Source organism: Pempheris klunzingeri, chromosome 10 (assembly GCF_042242105.1).
Source record: "Pempheris klunzingeri isolate RE-2024b chromosome 10, fPemKlu1.hap1, whole genome shotgun sequence".
In the NCBI taxonomy this organism is placed as follows: Eukaryota; Metazoa; Chordata; class Actinopteri; order Acropomatiformes; family Pempheridae; genus Pempheris; species Pempheris klunzingeri.
Genome location: NC_092021.1, coordinates 10378827 through 10394962, shown reverse-complemented (window position 1 = coordinate 10394962; position 16136 = coordinate 10378827). Strand labels below are relative to the sequence as shown.

The following is a 16136-nucleotide window of genomic DNA, read 5'->3' as shown; positions in this document are numbered from 1 at the left end:
CACAAACACGTAGGCACACACATGCACATATGTGCCGAGGTGAGGAGAGGCTGACGGACGTAGCGTTGCTGGGCCCTCTGAGATCATCACATTCTCCATGTGCCATTAAGCTCAAAGATGGATTGAAGGAGGGGAGGGAAGAAGTAGTAATCAGGAGGAACGGGAGGAATCTCAGTGGGCCGTTAACATTTCAGTGATTACTTTGGGATTACTTGGTAGCACTAACATTAAAGAGACTTGTTGAAGCTAGATCTGATAAGGCTATGTATAAACATACAGTATAGACACAAGAGTAAGAGTAAGTATCCTGATACAGTTCACAGAGGGCAGCGTAATTTAGAAATGTGCTGATGTTATTGTGTCACATTACATATTCATGTTTTTGTCCCTTTACTTTTAATCGTATCTGGCTGCTGAGCCAAAGGTCCATATTATTTACATCATAAATTACAAGAGCCCTTAGAAACTGATATGGTGGTAAACAATGTGAAGGAGACCAGTGACGTTCTGCAAAAACTCTTCACATTTTAGATAGCACAGTTTTTACGTGCAATGTGAGTTCAGCATGGACTTTAGATTTAAAGTTAATATTTCAGTTACTTCAGTAGTAGCAGTAACTGGCCTATGCTGTTTTGGAATTGGGTCAAATAGAGGCTTTTATTGGTTTCTGGTGTGGCCAGGGCTGACTTGATTTTCAGGGAACTATAAAGGAGATTTGCTTTGGGGGGCCCTTTGCAAAAACACTGATATTGCTGATTTAAAAAAAGAGAAGCAAAAGAAAAACAGCTTCATGCGTGGGGGGTCTCAAGGCAGTTGGTCTGCATCGCTTAACTCCCGAAAGTGAATCCACTCTGTCCCCTAGAGGGGCATAAAGTGGCAATGTGTGGAGAGAAGAGAGGAAATGAAAGGAAGGGAAGAAAGAGAGACGAATACAATGAGAGAAGCGCAGATAAACGAGTAAGAAGAGACAAAAAAAAAAGAACATTTGGTTTAAAATAAAGTTGAGTGAACAAGAAAGCATGTGCAGTGCGGCAAAATGAGAGATACATAGCAGAGATAATGCCAAAGGGCAAAAACAAATTTAGGAAGCAATGAAATGAAAGAAATTAATGCACCAAATCGTCAGAAGGAGAGAGAGTGATAGAGGACGCAGTGTGTTTGCAAGGTGTGGACAGGGCCAGTAGTGCTTGTCGACAGGCCAGCAGACAAGTTCTTCCCCTGACGCAGAGCAAGGATCACCTTACCCTCTACTGGCTTCACAGCTCTGTTGCAACACACACACACACACACACACAATCAAAAATGTTTTATAGAGATTTATTTGCGTTTCACTTTTCTCTCCTTTAAATGACTGAAAGCAGAAAAAATTGCAGGCTTAAAGGAAACACAAAAAGCGTTAATTGCTACTATAATAGGTAAAGTGAGGTGTAATGCAAATGTGTTTGCGGGTGCAGTTATTTATTATAAATACATCTACGAGCATCTGCTGGTCCAGATAACGTCTTACATATTTGGCTGTCAAGGCTACGCTCGGGCCGTCTTTGGCCCTGCGCCCTGTCATTCATTTGAGTGAGACCAGTCCAGTGAGGGTGCCGATGCAGGGTCATCATGTGGCTAAACGCTGCAGTGGCCAAGCAAATACATGCAAGCGCATACCTGGTAGACTGGTAGCAACATGAACGTGTGTTTCTGATGTTTACCTCTACCTAATTGACAAAATATAAAACGTTTGCCACCATCGTGACTTTCAAAAGTTGTTAAATCCTTTCTCAGAGTGTTGTATACTGCTATGCAGTGTTTTGGTGGTGATAAATTCTCCAACTCGTGTGTATGTTACTCAACTTACGACTTTGTGCATGCTGTTTCATCACTTTAATGCCAAGTAAAGATATATGACTAGAGTGACATCACTTAAATATAGCTCCCCAAATCCATCTTAACATATGATGCAAGCAGTGTGAAGGTAGTTTTCAGTCGGAGGGGGGGAACACTGGGACACAAGCAGCTTATTCTATTCATTTCTCTAAAATGGATTCTCAGTGATGTCAGTGGTGACTTCTGGGAAATCCAGTATACTGCTTGGCAAGCAGAAAAGGTGTCGTCTATTAGCATATCCTAGTTGCACAACATATTGCAAGTTATACGCAAGAATGCGTGAAGGGAAAGTCCAGCAGGCTCTGATCCATGTGGTGGGCTGGTGTGGAGTCGGAGTGATTCGGAGAGGTTACTGCTTACTTTTCCTGTCCAAAGTCTCCCTACAAACTCGTGGATACTAAGGTTTAAGATACTATTTTGCACTCAGCATGCTCTGATCCAATGTGAAATCAAAACTGGATTACACTATTTTCATTATTTCACTGGACTGAATGGCTCTCTGAGGACTGAAGAACACCACTGCAGAAATGCTGCTCCTAAAATGTTGACAATTTCACGATTATAGGATTTAACCGTATCAGCAGCAATTCGGCGATGTACATCTCGGGTAGATTCCCACCAGAGCCGAAGGTCCTCCTGTTTTCTATAGGTCAAAATAAGACATTTCTACAAACTGCGGCTCAGTGGAATGTTACACTGACGTTAGCATGTGATTTCTCTGCGCTCTCATCACTAGACAGATTCCAGCTGGCCAGGGTGGGTTTAGTTTCAGTGGAAATACACAGGACGAGGGGAGCAAGAGGGGAGAGAAGGACAGGTTACAGAGGTCGTACGACTAGAGGGACCCAAGGAATGACTACTGTGACTGTTTCTCTCTCTCTCTCTTTCACACACCACACACACACACACACACACACCACACACACACACAGACCTGTCATGGAAAAAGAACTTAATACCTTCAGACCTCCAGAGATGCTAGGAAACATCTCAGTGACAGTTTGATGGTGTGTATGTGTGCCTGGGTGTGTGTCACATGTCACTGAACTGAGGCCAGTGATTCACCTGCCTACTGGCCGTTAGAGTAAAAGTAAATCCGACCAGGAAATTAGAACATAACCGATTCTCTGTCAGGACTGCAATCAGTGAAATAAGTAATCATATGTCACTGTTTAAGATCTTGTGTTCTCAGAAAAGTTTGTGTCAGAGAAGTTCAAAGGACTATAAATAACTGTCAGCATCAGCAATCGTGTGATTTTCTTCTCTGCCATAAAATAAGACGAGGTTCAAAAAGGATTTTCTTCCCACGAGATAATTCGGTGCACAACGTGATTTTTAGTGAGCGGTCAATGGTGAGTTCAGCTGTGTCATTATGGCCTGTATGTGTGTGTATGTGTTTGTGTATCTGTGTGTGTATCTGTGTGTGAATGTGTGTTAGGGTGTGTCCTGGGAAGGCAGAGCGAGAGCCAAGATTTGGTTAGTTCTTCAAACCACAGCCTTTGGTGTTCGTACAGGCCAACACCAACGACAAACACACCTCCCGCTGACATCCTCCCTGTATTATGCTGCTGATAGAGGGAGAGAGAGCCAGAGAAGATGTGTGTGTGTGTGTGTGTGTGTGTGTGTGTCAGCATCATACTGCTGTCTTCATCTTCCTCCCTTTGTTTAGATTCTGTTCACCACTGACCCATGTGCCCTTGGTAAACAGCGTTTTGCCTTGGCCTGCAGACGAGTGTGTGCGTGTCTGTGCATGGAGTTGTGTGTGTTTGAATTTTTGCATCTAAGAGCTGAAGCATCATTAGCACAGTGGCTGCTCCATACGACAAGTTCATCTTTAAAATTCTGCTGTTAATCTTTATCTTAACTCATAGTAAGATCATTTTGATCATTGGTTATTAAGTCGATCATCAGATGTCTTTCCATTCTGATTTGTTTATACGTGCACATGGTGAGTGTTTCTGCTGTAAACCAGCACCAGGTTCCTTTTAAAGCTCCCAGAACAGCTACAAAGCTCATAAAGCTGTGATGTGGGCCTCTGCTTTCCCTGTTTTCTGCCTTTCTTCTTTCCACCTCCTTTTATTCTTTTGAATAGTGGAGACGGACAGAACGGTGGAGGAAGAAAGAACAAAGATGGGGAGCAAATAAAAGTGGAAAGGAGGAATTACCTAGATAGAGAAAGGAAGGCAAGCTGAGGGAAACTGGAGAAAGAGATGGAGAAATTTGGTATAAAGGAAGATAGAGATATAGGGAGGTAAGAGAGGGTGAGGCAGGGAGAGAGAGAGGGAGAAGAGGGTGAGAGGGAGATGAAACTGCTCTTTAATCAGTGAGGGGCTCTATGGAGGCGGGCCGAGGTGCCTACTGTAATCCGATACACGGTCGCGCGCACGGCGTGCACGCACACGGAGACAGGGGACTGAGTGAGCAGTCCTGCCTGCTGCCACAAACCCGGCGGAGATCGGAGAGGAAGGAGCGCAGTGCCGGAGCCACCGGGAGAGGGAACGAGAGAGAGGGAGAGAGAGAGAGAGAGAGATAGCCACTGGGCGTCAAGGAGAGAGAGAGAGAGGGAGAGAGAGAGAGGGAGAGCAGGAGCGGGCAGTGAGGTGCGCGTTTCAGCGGAGAAACGCACAGTTTGCAGGAGGAGAGCGGAGAGGCTGCATGTTCATTCTCTCCCGATCAGTTTTACGCACGCACACCGGAGCTGCCTCCTCCAAGAGATCTTGTGTTACCTTTTGGGCAACTACGGACTGTGAATTAAGAGGAAACCCGATGGGAGAGTATTTTTTCCTTTCTTAATCACGCGTGCTTCTCACATGCAAATGCGCAATTGGGAAAGAGAACGAGAGAAAAACATTTTTGGATATTTTATCGAGACGAAGAGGAAACAGTCGTGTTACTTTTCTTAAAGATTTTTGTCGAACTTGTTGGTTGTTGGCTGGTGTTCCCGTTGGTCCCCGTTGGTGCTTTCAGCCAGTGATTTCTACTTTGTTTGACATTTATCATTTTGTGTGTCGACGAGGTTTATATTCCCACGCGCGTTGAGACTGACAGTGCTGCTGTACTGCGCGCACCGCAATGGATTTTGAGGCTTTAAAATGCGTTTAGAGTAGAAGTTTTGGCAGATTAGTGTCCCCCAAAACACAAGCACACGCTGACAAAGCGCGTAAAACGGCGTTTAACCAGCGCGATATTCTTGGAAAGACCGGTGAACGCAACCCCGGCGTTTGTGGTGCAGTTTTGGGCACCACTTGTGTTGCGCCTCAAAGACACAGAGGACAGTGGAAAAGGAGAGGACAGGGACACTTTGGACTGCAGCTTTGTCTCAGAAATACAGAATAAAACCAACCAGTGGAGGAGAAGAGGTGTTTTTTTTTTTTTACTCCACAACCGAAGGAAAAAGATGGATTTATTCATATGGCTTTGTGGATGTTTACTGGCTTTTCTCTGTCCTTCATCAGTCAAAGCAGAGGAAGGAGGTAAGTTTGACACTTTTGCTGCCCGCTCAAATCACACTGTCACACGTAGGTGTTAAATGGAAATTAAACGGATGGAATTTTTTTTTTATTTTCCTAATCCACATCACACGTCTATCAGACGCATTAGAGGTTGGGTGGGCCGCTGAGGAAAACTGGTTAAAAATAAACATTCAAGAGAAACCAAGCTAAACGCGTTTTTTTGCAACCACATTTCCTTCACTGCCTTTTCAAACAATGCTTTCAGAATTACAGAGCCGACGTACAATCACAAGTTCAGTTTTTGCACAACTACAGTAGGAGGGAGATCCCCGCTACTTTATCTCTGCACTGGCCCGCTTGGTCGGCACCAAAGGCGACAAAGTAAAGTGAATAAAGTGAGTTAACACATTGTAAAGAGTGAGAACACAAACAAAAGCAGTTATGTTTTCTTTAAAAAAAAAAAAAAAAAAAGCCTTCATTAATGTCCTGATTGGCTTTGCGTCGGGGTTACTGTTTTCTGCACGCGGAGAACTTTGGATCACGATGATTTTACAGGTGACGTTTTCATCGTCCAACTCCATATATAATAACTGGAGGATGCTGGGATGTTGACTCGGAATCGATATTGATTTTTGTCGCCTTGAAAAACATCTTAACCATATTCTGTTGAATTTAATCTGCTGCGCAATCAATAGCCGTTCTCAGGAGAGCTGTTTAATAAAGAAAAATCACTGTAACGTGCCTGCAATGTTTCTATCGGGACTAATGTGAGCGGCCAGCGGTCTGTGAGGCTGCTCACTGGAGTTTATAGCCACTTTATTGCGCTTGTTTTATCTCTGAAGGTGTCGGTGTGATGTAGTCTCACCACTTTCCCTGAGAGACCTTTACCGGCTGCATGCAACAGGGCTCCCCTGTACAGTTAGTTACAGTCGGTTGTTCGAAGAGGTGGCGGTGAACCAGACCGGGCTTCTGTGTCCGTCTACCGGAGACCTGCACCGGCGCTCCAGACGCGCGGAGGTCCCGTCCGGTCCTGCCTCCAGCGCCCGAGGCTGCGTGGGTCTGTCACGTCCCCGGTCCGTGTGCGCGACGGCGTTTGTGTCTGCGTGAACACCCATCAGCAGTTCGCCTTAGGCTGTGATGAGAGAAACGGCTAAAAATCTGTGATTTACACCCGATTAAAGGTTGCAAAAAAAAAAAAAAGGCTGGCTCGTTTTGACGTAGGGCTTTGAACGGTTTCTGCGCGCTTACAACCAATCTTTACGCACAGAGCGGACGCTTGAAAACTCTTTTTTATGACAAGTATTGTTTGTTGTTAGTTGAAAAACCCCATGTGTGATGACTCTTAAGTTTAGCCATGGATACTGAAATTCGCTGCCAAGTGGCCACAGGTGTGCGCTTATGGGTAACTTGAAGTGTCTCAGCCAGAGCTGAAACGTGACAAGTTGCTTTAAAAACCTCATGAGCTTTAAGAATTTACATTATATTTTACACCTAAGCTCCATTTCCACTAGTGTCTTGGAAAAGACTGACAGCCTAACAGACTGCTGTCCATGCCCATAAAAAAACAGATAACTTGCCAGAATCATTTTCTTAAAATCTCTTCCTGCTTTGAGATTTGTGTGTGTGTGCGTTTGCAAAAGAGTGAACTAAGAAAGTGTAGCTGTGGGGAAGTTGGGTGCATTCTAGGTTTTATTGATTTAGGGCTTATTCAGGAGGCTTTTGTAGATCTCATGACTTGGATTGAGTGGCCTGTCTGCCAAATGTTGCTTGGAGAAAAACAGTGAACAGAGAGCACAGAGGAGGCATTCTTTACATCACATTTCACCTCTGATGTGAGAATATATGTGCTAATAAACGAGCTGCAATGGCTGGAGATTTCCATGTTCAGTAAAATCTGACAAAATCAGTTCAGGTTTAGATTTGTACAAATAATTGACAACTGCTGACACTGTGTGTAGAATCCATAGTATCTCTGAGACTGTCCTATCCAGGCAAATGGCAGCTGGTCGTCTGGATAACAGCTTAAAGGGTCTATGTTTAGTTATGTTTAGGGTTTAACTTCAACACCACAGATTTATCTTCTGCATTGCTTTTTTTGACTATAATATTTCCCCAAGTACATCTAGTTTTAAAGATGACCACGATCTGTTTCCTAAAAGGCACTGACAGGCACCTATTTTGTCATGGTCACTTGTTGATATTCTGTTGGGGCGTCAGACGAACCTTGATTTTTCTGGAGACTCCCTCAAGCTCCCTTTGAGATCTCTCTAGCGCACTGAGAACCACCAGGGCACACACACATACTCAGCAGAAGGCTACGCAGGATGAAGCTTCCTCAGCAGTAAACTTTTACAGATGCCTCTGCACCGTTGTCTCCGGAGAAATGAGCAAGGACAGCATAGTGAGACTAAGAAGTGTGTATATGGAGAGAGGCAGGAAGCACACGGGGAGGAAGTAACAGAGACAGAAACGGGAGGGAAGCTGCAAAAAGAAGCGAACGAAACGGAAGAATGATTTTTAGCCTCGCTGTTTGATCCTGTTTCTTCATTCCGTTTGATCACAGCTGCGCCTGGAAGGGAGATAAACGGACATAATTGGCCACTCAAGACCAGCTGTCTGCCTCTATAGTGTCTCTGCTCAAATATGCTGGATGATGAAACAGACTCACTGTGATGCTCAGTGTGAGAAGTGAGCAAGCAGTAGGTTGACTTGCTCGCAGGTATTCACTAAGGACTGGTTCATGAGACTGGTTTTGATGGCTCCAACAAATCCAATGTGATTTTTAACAGTCTGAAATAAAGAGGAAGAAATTCCTTGCCCTGTTTTTGGAGTGAAAAAGTCAAGAACTCCACCTACACATGGAGAAATAAACCAGCGGAGGCATCGTTTTGAGGTTCACTAATTCTGCAAATGGTCGCATTTCAGTTGTGTTTGCTACAGTAAGACTTTTGCTGGTGTTGAAGTTAACGTGCAGCATGTATCCTTGATTATTAGTTCTTTTCTAGGCTCAAGCTTTAGCCACAAGTCTAACACATGGGTGCTGTGTTGGCGCACCGGGCCAGCTAGTAATAATTAAATGTTACATCGGTGTGGGTCATAATGCTTTGCAAGTTCCAAGTGGCCATCAATAAAGCAAACCATCCATTTCATTTGTTCACACAGTGGGGTTATACCCTGCTTTAGCTCCCTGCATAATGAACTGACACACCGCCACCAACGCAGTCATTCTCTGTAATTACTTTGCTTTAGGAGAGATCAGTTGTTAGCCTGAAATATCATAGATATTGTATTTTATGAATATGATTTTAACTGTAGTCATTCCTTTCACTGTAATTTTGTGTTTCCATGGATATTCACTCATTGCAGATAAAGTTTGGCAAGCCTACTTCAGAAGGGCGAGTGAGTGAGTACATGATCAATATTAGCAGCAAACTGTATTGCAGTTGGCTATAAAAAGAAGGAGCAATTAGTGCCTAAGGCAAACATATATGGATGAGTGGATTTCAGAGTATTTGCCGTATTTTCTCGTCATTTTCCGTGATTGTTTTTTTTCCCTCACACGATTTGCTCTTTATGACTGCTGTATATTGAGCATTTGGAAGTGCAGAAGAGAGAGGGGAGGGATAAACAGAGGTGGGTGTGTGTGTGTGTGTGTGTGTGTGTGTGTGTGGGGGGGGGGGGGGGGGGGGGGGTGAGAGGGGGCATTAGTGAAATAAGAGGAAAGCAGCAGAGTGTGAAGCAGTAGTTGAGTGGAGCCACCTGCAGTAAACCAACCCGGATTTATTCCTCTCCTCTGTCAAGCACAGGAGGGTTTCTGGTCAAGATAAAGCACATTATTAATCTGATTATAATACAGGAAAAAGCGTTTTCTAAATAACAATATTGAGAGGAACTGAGTTACATTATAACTGATGTTCAGCGTCTTCTTTCAGCTGAGAGACGGAGGCCATTTCTCTGAAACCATGGGACAAACTTTAGAAGTTTGGTTCACAAAGAGGTCACGAAATGTATGTAAGAATAGCAGCTAATTCAAACTAAAGCACCTCCTTTACTGTGATGGGTACATTTAAATCTTGTGTAACAACTGGGTATGCTAATCTGTGGCAGGTGACACTTTGCTGGAGACTTTCTTCAAAACTAATTTCATTTTAATTATCCTGCAGAGAAGGGTGTTTTCCACCAGGTTTCAGGATTAAGGGTTATCCTGATTCATCTTGTGATTCAAGACTGCTGTGTTTCTCTTTTCCTTTTTTTTCCTCCTTTTTGAGGCACATCTGAGTAATAAAAACAGGAATGCATTTGAATTGGCTGCACAACATTTGAATGAAAGGAATTTGGGAGTCAAAAGAGGCGACATCATTAGAATAATAGCAGTTTAACGACTGTCCACTGACATCAACAACTTAGTTTGGAGTGAGCGAATAAACATCAAGCTAATTAACCTTGGGCACAGTCTCTCTCCCTCTCTCTCTCCCTCTCTCTCTCTCTCCCTCTCATCTGTAAAAGGGAAAGGACAATTAGTGGGACCAGTAGGATGTTCTAATTACAGTTATCATGTCATTAGTAAACTGCTAGTATTCTAGTGTCTTCACTGGCCATTGGTAATGACTGGAGTAATTAGAGACAATGGCGAAATCAGTATGTGTGTGAGAGACTGTTCTTGTATTTGTACACTTGTGAAGAACAATTGTCCTCAGAGGGACAGGGGGATCATGGAAATCTTTCAAATGAGGACATTTGCCTGCCCTCACTTCTTTTATAAAGCCCTCACATGAAAAGAAAAGTGTTTGTGTGTGAGCTCAGCTTTCTGCGTCCTCGCTGGTCCCTCCAGAGCAGCGCCGTGCGAGGCCACAGGTTGTTTTCCTTTCTCTCTCTCCCTTCACGCTGAATCATCCTGTTGTTTTCCTCTCTTCACGGCACTTCACCTCTCCTTTAATAGCGCACTCTGTCTCTTTCTCCACACATCTCTGTGTCAGTGTTTTCCCTCGCTCCGATTAAGAAACCTCCTTCACCTTCTTTTTTGCTCCACTTTGCACGGTGTGAAATCTTTTTACTCTTTCATCCACCTCTTGTTTTTTCTTCACCCTTGTCTATTCTCTCTGTCAATCCATGCCAATCTATGTTTTCTCATCCTTGTTCTCTCTGCTGGGAAAAGCATAAAGCTCGACACACATCTTAAAAGCTAATGTATGGCATTAACGAGGCTGCCTTTGCTAGGAATTCACCAGTTTTAAAACATTTTAAAATCCAAAGATGCGGCCAGGATTGTGCTCGGATGTAGTAAAGAACAGTATGCAACATTATATTTATCATATGTTTATATGTTTAACATTGTGAATATCTGTGGTCTTGGCTTGTTTTACAGTATCTGAGGCATTTCTTGAGATAGGACTCCATTGAGGATATGCTCAAATCAGTTTTTTCAGGGTGCCTTGAAGCTACTGCACCAGCACCTAGGGGTTACTTCACTTATCTATATAGAGCTGATTGGCCGAGCATACACACTCTTTTGCAGCAACTGAAAACTGAACGGACAGAATTGTAAACTCCATACAAACAGGTACAGGTGGTGTCATCCGAGGCATCTTCATGTTTAGCACAGCATTTGACCCCATGTTCAAAGGTGTGATTAAAGGTAATCTCGAATAGGAATGCATAAACACAACGTCAGCTGAAGTTAATGGAACCAGATAGTAACATGGGGCCCTTCTGCTCTACAGGGCGTCGAAATCAGATAGTAATACAGGGGCCCATTAAAGGCTCATGTGATTATAGTTATAGTGAGAGATTCAGCCATGTCCAGCCATGGGAACATAAGACTATGCCAAACCAATTAACTTAACGAAAGACTCTTCGTCTTTAGTCATTATATGAACCATCTTCTGTTACGCAGTTCTTTTTGTCCCCCTCTTCTCCTCCTCACACTGTTCTCCTTCATTTATCTTTGAGTCAGTCATTGCTGCTCGCTCTCTCTGCTATTGATCTTGCAGCCCCTCAGATCAGGTGGTGTCTTTGCTCCTGAGTTGAGAAGCTTGTTCTCGTGTCAGTTCTTTTTCTGTATCACACACATCCTTCTTTTTTTTTTTTTTTTACCAGTCCTTGTCTTTCTTCTTTCTATTTTTCCCTTCACTCCTTTTACTCCGCAGATCCTTTGTAGTCCTCCACCATCCTTCTCTCTATTTTACACACATACAAACACACACTCTTTTTTTCTCTCTGTAGTTTTCCACTGTGGCTTAATGCAGGGCACCTGGAGAAAAGCACAACCCCACCTGTTTGTGGGTGTGTGTGTGTGTGTGTGTGTGTGTGTGTGTGTGTGTGTGGGTTGTGTTTTCTGTCCAGTGGGCTTTTCTGAGCTGCTGACTTTCTCTTCTCAGATGATGAGAGACAGATGTTCTGGCATTACTCTCTCTTTCTTTCTTTCATCCTGCTCTGCCTCCTTCTCCCTTTCTTTCTCTCTCTGCTCTCTTTCTGACCATTCCTGAGGGTTCCCAGGTTTCAGTGACTAAAAGCTTCTTGGTTGTGATCCAAAGAAGACATTTCAGCTTGTTATTTTCAGTGTTCCTTATATTCCCAAAGTCACACAAAAGCTTTTAACTACAAATGTATCTGTATTTCTACCGTTTAAAGGTCAGGCAGCAATGCTTGAACAAGGTCATTCTACTGAAAATACATTGTAAACTGTAACAAATGCATAGAAATCTGTGGGGAAATTGGAATTTTTCCCTCAGGCTTTGATGCAGATGGTCAGAGTACTGAGTTCTGTTATTTCAAGGACCTGTTTCCAACAAATTCACAGCAATGAGAATGTGAGACATGTCGTGCTGTTTTGCCTATTAGGGCCAGAATTGGTGGATAATAATTTGATCTGCCAAATAACCCAAAGCATTTTATTTACAATTACTAATTCTTTCATTACAAGCTCTAGCCAGTTGAAATGAATGTGGACTTTGGTCCAACACATTAGCAGAGATCTTGTAGACAAGCAAATCGATTGTGACATGCTGAAAAGTGTTTCTTTAGAGCCAAATTCGACTCTCTACTCAGAGGGAAAATGAATCTGTGAGACAGCTTAGAAACAAGGTCAGAAAATTTGCATTTGGGGCCAACAAACAAGGATCTAGTTCAACTTCAGCTAGTGTGTTTTTCTACATGTTCAGGACTTTGTGCCATAGTGTGTGTGCCCCTCTGCACGCATGTTGTTGTGAATGCATTTCTGTACAAGTTTTTTATTACATTTCTGAATGGTTGCATCTGTGTGTGTGTGTGTGTGTGTTTGTTGAGGTATCTGCATATGGGGAAAAGTTGCTGAATAGGTACAATCAGAATGCAATACTAAATGTGGCAGAGAGCCATAAATAATGCAGTGACCTGTCTTATATCCCTGCTTGACTGCTTAGCACCGTTTACTGCTGCTTATTGTGTGAGTGTGTGCGTGTGCATGTGTGTGCGTGTGCGTGTGTGTGTGTGTGTGTGTGCGCGTGTGTGGTCTTAACTCAGTGATGTCTGAGCTAGAGGGGAATAAGTGATATTCAGCAGTTTGTGTTTGTGCATTTGTTGTGAATATCTGGTCTGAACAGAAGCTCTCCCTGAAGATCGCACATGCTGATGTGGTTGAGAGCTGTCTTGTTTGAAGTCTGGGGTCAAGAGGAGGGAAGTGTTTGTGTCCTTTGTGAGGGACAGACAAACGGAGACAAAGAAAATAGTATTTCCACATGATGAGTTCGGTATGATGCTCCTCTAAAGGATGCTTATAGTGTATTACAATTTTGATCTTCTTTCTGCAGCTTTGTGCCATCATTTCATTATTTGGGGATGCAGTCCAATGGGCCAAATTATGTTTGAAGACTCAAAGCAACTGTAATGATTTTTCTTCTTCCTCCTCTCAACACCTACAGTATCAGCTTTTCTGCCTCGCATCTCTTTTGGTCCCCCCGCCCCCCCACCCCCCCGCCCTCTCCCCCAGTCTGCCACTTTACTTGTTTGATCATTTCTGACATGAATTTCAGGCTTTTCCCCAACTCAGCATCTCCTCTGTTCTGACACACACATTCACAGGCATTACACTTTCTTCCCAGCATGCAGGTCAGGGTGCTGTGGTGTGGAATACAAATTAGCGTCGCTATAGATTTACTTTTGGAAACTGTATTTATACAACTTTATGGTAAACAGAGACACAGCTGGCAGTTTGCTGTACTTGGTGAAAGAGAAATGTTTCATTACTCCAGCTTACTGGTCTATCACTGCAGGAACTCCACAGTATAAAGAGTGATGAGCTCAATATCAGCATACTCTTCAATGAGCGTGCATCTATGTGTGTGTCTTTGCACAAACCAAATACACTAAAAATATCAAATTCACTTTACACTCCATTCAAGAGGATGTGATGTCATCCATGCACTCATGATCACAATGTGTGTCACTTCCTGCTCTGTTTGGATGTGATCATCTTTGAATGACTTTGTGTGTGAGTGAGTGAGTGAGTGAGTGAGTTTGTGTGTGTGTGTGTGTGTGTGTGTGTTTGTGTGCATGTTTGGAGATTGATAGACCCTTAAAATAGAGCAGACACAATACTTCATGCACACACAGCGTCTGCCTCTCCATCACACCAGCTTTATTCATCAGACTCCTGGAGGTGCTGTAAGCCAGTGAAGAGGAGAGTAGAGCCGAGGGGTAGTTAGTATGAGTAAAAATGTAGAAAAAACAGACAAAGCAAAGTATGCTATCAACATGCCCCCAAACTTTATCAACAGAAAATACAAACTTAATCCTTCGGACATAATCTCAACAAAAAGCAGACCTAAGCGTAATAAAGGCAGGTTTTATTGAACTGGATTGAGTTTGATCGTATGGATGGATGTTGATTTTATTGTATGTACCCCCTCTACTGCATGTCCACTGGCTGATTGAGGAGATGACTGAATGAAAGATAAAGCAAAGTAAAGAGCAAATGAGTCCTCTGTGAAAAAGAATAAAACCTTTACTGTCGTTTTCAGAGTCTCATCTGGGGACTGAATCTAAAGTAAACATTTGTTCTCCTCTCATTTTGGGACCTATCCCAATAGTAACTAAGCGTGCATTATGAGTCCCAAGCAACAGGTTATTAATCAGTTTAATTTCTCCAACAACCCTCGATGTTTCCCCCTTGTATCGCCTCTGCATAACCCAGATACTTTGTTAGAGACAGTTAGCTAAGCGCTGTGCTAAAAGTAGTGTTTGGCTGATGGTGCTGTGAGATTCCAGAGTGGTTAAACACTAATCCAGGTGGTGCTGAGATGAAATGCGTCTGGCCGGGTTACATAGGCCTTGTAACTCTACTCCTGTATTACTGTATGTCACCAGGGAGATTGGAAACAGATAGGAGGAGATGGACAGGACTAGCTGGCTCACAGCATGACAGAGGAGGGAGAATTGTAGAGAGAGATACTCAGGGGTGACCACAAACTGTTTGCAGACAGTGTGAGGTAGACAGCAGGTATAGATGCCAAGTGTCACTTTGTGTACTGGATCTGACCTCTGCTTTTATCTTCTCACGCTGACCTTTGAGTGTGTGAGTGTATATGCACCTGTATATGCATTGTTCATTGTCGGCCATATTAAAAAAAAGTGAGATTAGATGCTGCATGTTTGTTTTATCTTCCTATTAAAATTTGCTGTAAAGATGGTGTCTGATAAAGTGTTTACGCCTTGTGTGCGTGTGTTAATGTTTGCATGTGTGACTCCTCTCAGAGTAGGTTTACAGTAGCCAGTCTATTTATAGCATTAAAACATGTTATATTCTGCTGAGTAGTTTGACTTGGCTATGTCGCCCCACTCAGCACAGTGGCAATAAATAAAACGTCACAGCACAGCGGGCTAGACGGTGGCACAGACCAAGAAGTTACATGACTTCTTCACACTGACTTACTCAGGTTTTTTTGTTTGTTTGTTTGTTTTTGTTTATGACAAAGGTACCTTGAGGCATTTAGGCCTGATTGAAACAAAAAATGAAGACAGTCAGAAGCTTCATTGTGAGTTTGCTTTTTTCTGCCATATACAGGAAATTATCTAAGGGTTTGCTCATTCTTCCCAGCAAGCAGCTGACATTCACAGATGCTGTTTTTATTAACCTAGTCCACCGTGGCCATCATTTTGCCCAAAATATTTGTTGAAAATTCATCTGCTTTGGTCCAAATGTACAGTGTAATCATGGTTTTGTGCAGAAATAATTCCCTGGATACAGGAACAGTTCCTTTAAAATAATAGTCTACTTAACAAACACCAAGCACTTGTTTTTAGTTTTCTGCCTTAACCAAGACTACGTTTAAGACACTTTATTGTCTAGTAATTTGTCTGCAAACACTGAAAGACTTTATGTTATTATATTGGCGGAGTGATACTGGCGATGTTTAATGAGCAACCTCATAACCTCGGTTCTTGAGTCTCTCCTGGCAGACTGTGGCTCATACTGAGCCATTGTGTTGGAAGTGTTTGGACTTAACAAAGATGGTACTCTTTATATCCACCATGATGGTTTAACATAAGTTTTGCGACAATGAGGAAGTTCAGCTCATGTAGAAAGTCTGCACAGTCCATCAAACAGGGCAGACAGCATGGGGTACAATAGATGCCATAGATGTAATACAGTAGAGTTGTGTGTGTTATGCCGCTGGGTGTCACAGATATACGTGAGTTACCCATCAGTGTCAGTGTACATCTGCAGCAGTGAACGGGTGCCATTGTTCATGACACAACGCAGACGTATAACGGCTGACAAGTGGATCCGCGCTCTGACAGTAACTGTGGCATCTGGAGGTCTCGATCACTCTG

At 43.1% G+C, this 16136-nt stretch overlaps 1 protein-coding gene across 2 annotated transcripts in view; it reads left to right on the top strand.

Annotated features, from left to right (window-relative positions):
* The first annotated feature begins 4898 nt into the window (after positions 1 to 4898).
* The window catches only part of LOC139208397 (neuropilin-2-like), a 91569-nt gene continuing 80331 nt past the window's right edge, over positions 4899 to 16136 (top strand). For both annotated transcript variants that reach the window (XM_070838065.1, XM_070838064.1), the window contains exon 1: positions 4899 to 5348. In XM_070838065.1, the coding sequence (XP_070694166.1) occupies positions 5273 to 5348 (76 nt within the window). In that variant the 5' untranslated portion in view covers positions 4899 to 5272. The remainder of the gene's footprint in view (positions 5349 to 16136) is intronic.